This window comes from Malus domestica, chromosome 08 (assembly GCF_042453785.1).
Source record: "Malus domestica chromosome 08, GDT2T_hap1".
NCBI classification, from domain to species: Eukaryota; Viridiplantae; Streptophyta; class Magnoliopsida; order Rosales; family Rosaceae; genus Malus; species Malus domestica.
In genome coordinates, this window is record NC_091668.1 from 5,144,432 (window position 1) to 5,147,339 (window position 2,908).

Below are 2,908 nucleotides of genomic sequence, written 5' to 3' on the forward strand. Positions count from 1 at the left end.
TGTAATTAGATTAATTTGTATGCAAAGATAAGATATCATGTTGCAGAAAACTGAGAGTAGGGAAGATTACAGTGGTGGGAATTCCAACAATGGTGAGTTGTTGCGTGACATTGAAGAACTACGCAAAGCCCTTTACTTTCATAAGCCGCCACCAAAGATTACAGTGTCGAGTGATTTCTTAAACATCCTTGGTATGGACTGTAGCATGAGTTCTGAACTTCTGATAGTGATGCCAAGTCTCCTAGAGAACGTCTTTTAAGAGAGTTTGAAAAAGAGGCTCTGGGTTCGGGAAACTTATTTTTTGATTTTGATTGGAAGGAAGAGCAGCCCGAAATTGGATCCTCTGTTTCACCAGGTTCTGATTCTGAAGATTGCTTGGAGAATTCTGATTTGTCATTGATTATTGAAGCCGCTGAAGAAGAGCACAACAAAGAAAGTGAGCTATTAAGAAGAAGGAAGGCCAAAATTCTTCAAGGCCTGGAGACTGAAGCTTTGATGCGAGAATGGCCTCGTACCTTCTCTTATGAAATTAGTTAAAACAAATATTCTTAATAAGGCAACAAATTTAAAAAAATTTAACTGTAAAAAATTAGTTGTTAGAATATATATTAAATAAATAGACGATTGCTGAGTTGACAATTCATCAGAGCATTTTAAAAAAGATCATATGTTTAGGCTAAATAAGTTAGAAAAATTGTAGAAGATTATCCGCACATTCCTTTTAACGTCTCACACATCTTTCTAATTTTTTTCCGTCTGATTTAAAGAAATTAAAATAATAAAAAGATCATATGTTTAGGCTAAATAAGTTAGAAAAAATGGAGACGATGAGTCCCACTCGCACACTTCCGAAGTCTGAACTCGATAAACTCTCGCGCAGCTCGCAAGTAACAGTCGTCGTCTATTGGAAGAAGCATCAATCATGTTCCAAGTCATATCTTTTGTTAAAATGCATGCATGAAATAAACATGTTGGATGACTAGTGAAGTTAGGCTAGTCAACATTCTTTGTGTAAATTAGGCAAGTTAGGCAAGTTAGGAAATTAGGCAAGTTAGGCAAGTTAGGCAAGTTAGGCTTATGTTTTCTTTCTTTCCCTATATATATGTTTCATCTTGTAATTGTTTTGATATGAAATATACATCCAAAATTCAACATGGTATCAGAGCAGGAATTCTAAAATCCGGACTCTGAATTTTTTTCGTTGCATTTTTTCCTTCACGCTACGATGGCGGAAGACAACTCATTTGAAGCTGAAAGTTCTTTGGCTACTGCAGCAAGTTCCGACGTTGAGGTTAATCCAAACCAACGTCTCAGTTCTGTCTTGTTGAATGAATTCAACTATCTTCCATGGGCTAGAGCCATATCTCTTGCACTGGAAGGAAGATCTAAGCTTGGATATATCAATGGTGCTATACAGGCGCCTGCAGCCACGTCTCTTACATTTGAGTCATGGCTGTGTAAAGATCAATTGGTTATGTCATGGTTACTTAATTCTATGGAGCGTAGAATTGCTGAAATTTCAGTTATTCAGAATCATCCATGCATCTATGGGCTCAAGTCAAGGAAATGTATGGGAATCAAAACAACGATGCTCGTGTTTTTCAGCTTAAGAAAGACATTGCAAATCTGCAACAAGAAGGCAAGTCATTTGTTCAACACCTTGGCAGCTTGACAAGTATGTGGAACGAACTTGATGTTTATCGACCTCATACCACTGATGCTACTGTCCTAATAAAGAGAGCTGAGGAGGATAAGATCTTTCAACTTTTGGCAAGCTTGGGCACAGAGTTTGAAGATCTTAGAAGCCATGTACTTATGAATTCCGAGCTGCCATCTTTCACAAGTGTATGTGCTATCATTCAAAGAGAAAAAGTAAGGAATAAAGTGATGAACTTGGAGATCAAATCAAATATGCCTGAAACTAGGGCTTATGTTTCTAATCATAGTCGCACTGAATGAAGGCCTTATAAAGGCCTGACTTGAAATGCAACAATTGTGATGTTGTTGGACACACTCGAGATAGATGCTGGATTCTTCATCCAGAACTGAAGCCAAGCTCATTAAAGGATAACAAGGGCCCCCAGAAAAGCTTGAATCATTCATCTCACTGAGCCAACCATGCAGCTGGTTCTTCAACTGAGGGCATGATAAACTTTACAGCAAATCCCGCCGTATTGATCAACGAGTTCGCAGCCTATCTCCCCAAGAAACAGTTGCACAATGACTGTTTGGAAACCTCTATGTCTGAAAGCAAAAATCACACTGCTTTATTGGGAAAGTTCGCTGGATTTCTTGCAGAGACTGACCGTGTTCCACAAAATGATATGCCAGGTATCTTAAGTTCCTTCTCAACTGCTCTTAATGCTAGTTGTGTGCATGATTATTGGATTATAGATTCAGGAGCTACAGATCATATGACAAATCAACTCACCAAACTGCATGATTTTAAAATAATGTCCATTCCATCTCAAGTGTCAGTAGCTAATGGGAAATGAGCCTTAGTTGTAGGAAAAGGAAAAATCAATCTTCTTTCAGATCACATAGAGTCAATAGCACTTTATGTTCCTTCATTCCCTTGTCAACTGTTATCCATTGGATCCCTCACAAAATCTTTAAATTGCATAGCCATTTTCTCCCCTCATAATGTTGTTTTTCAGGATATCATCACCAAGAAGACGATTGGTGAAGGTTTCTTTTTAAATGGCCTTTACTACCTAGCCAAAGATTTCAAGACTTCCAAGGTTTTTCAAGCTAGCTCTAGTATACCACAAGACCAACATCTTTGGCACCAACGGTTGGCTTACCCCTCTAAAAAAGTGATGTCTTTTTTGTTTCCAAACCTGTGTAAGGACAAGATTCAATGTGATGCTTGTCACTTGTCGAAATCTGTTAGATTACCCTTTGATTC

At 38.0% G+C, this 2,908-nt stretch overlaps 1 protein-coding gene across 1 annotated transcript; it reads left to right on the forward strand.

The window, feature by feature from the left end:
- Positions 1–1,225: 1,225 nt before the first annotated feature.
- On the forward strand, positions 1,226–1,959 carry LOC139198308 (uncharacterized). The gene is made up of 2 exons (XM_070826811.1): positions 1,226–1,431; positions 1,524–1,959. The coding sequence occupies exons 1-2, from the start codon at positions 1,226–1,228 to the stop codon at positions 1,957–1,959; spliced, it is 642 nt and encodes a 213-aa protein (XP_070682912.1).
- The last annotated feature ends 949 nt before the right edge of the window (positions 1,960–2,908 follow it).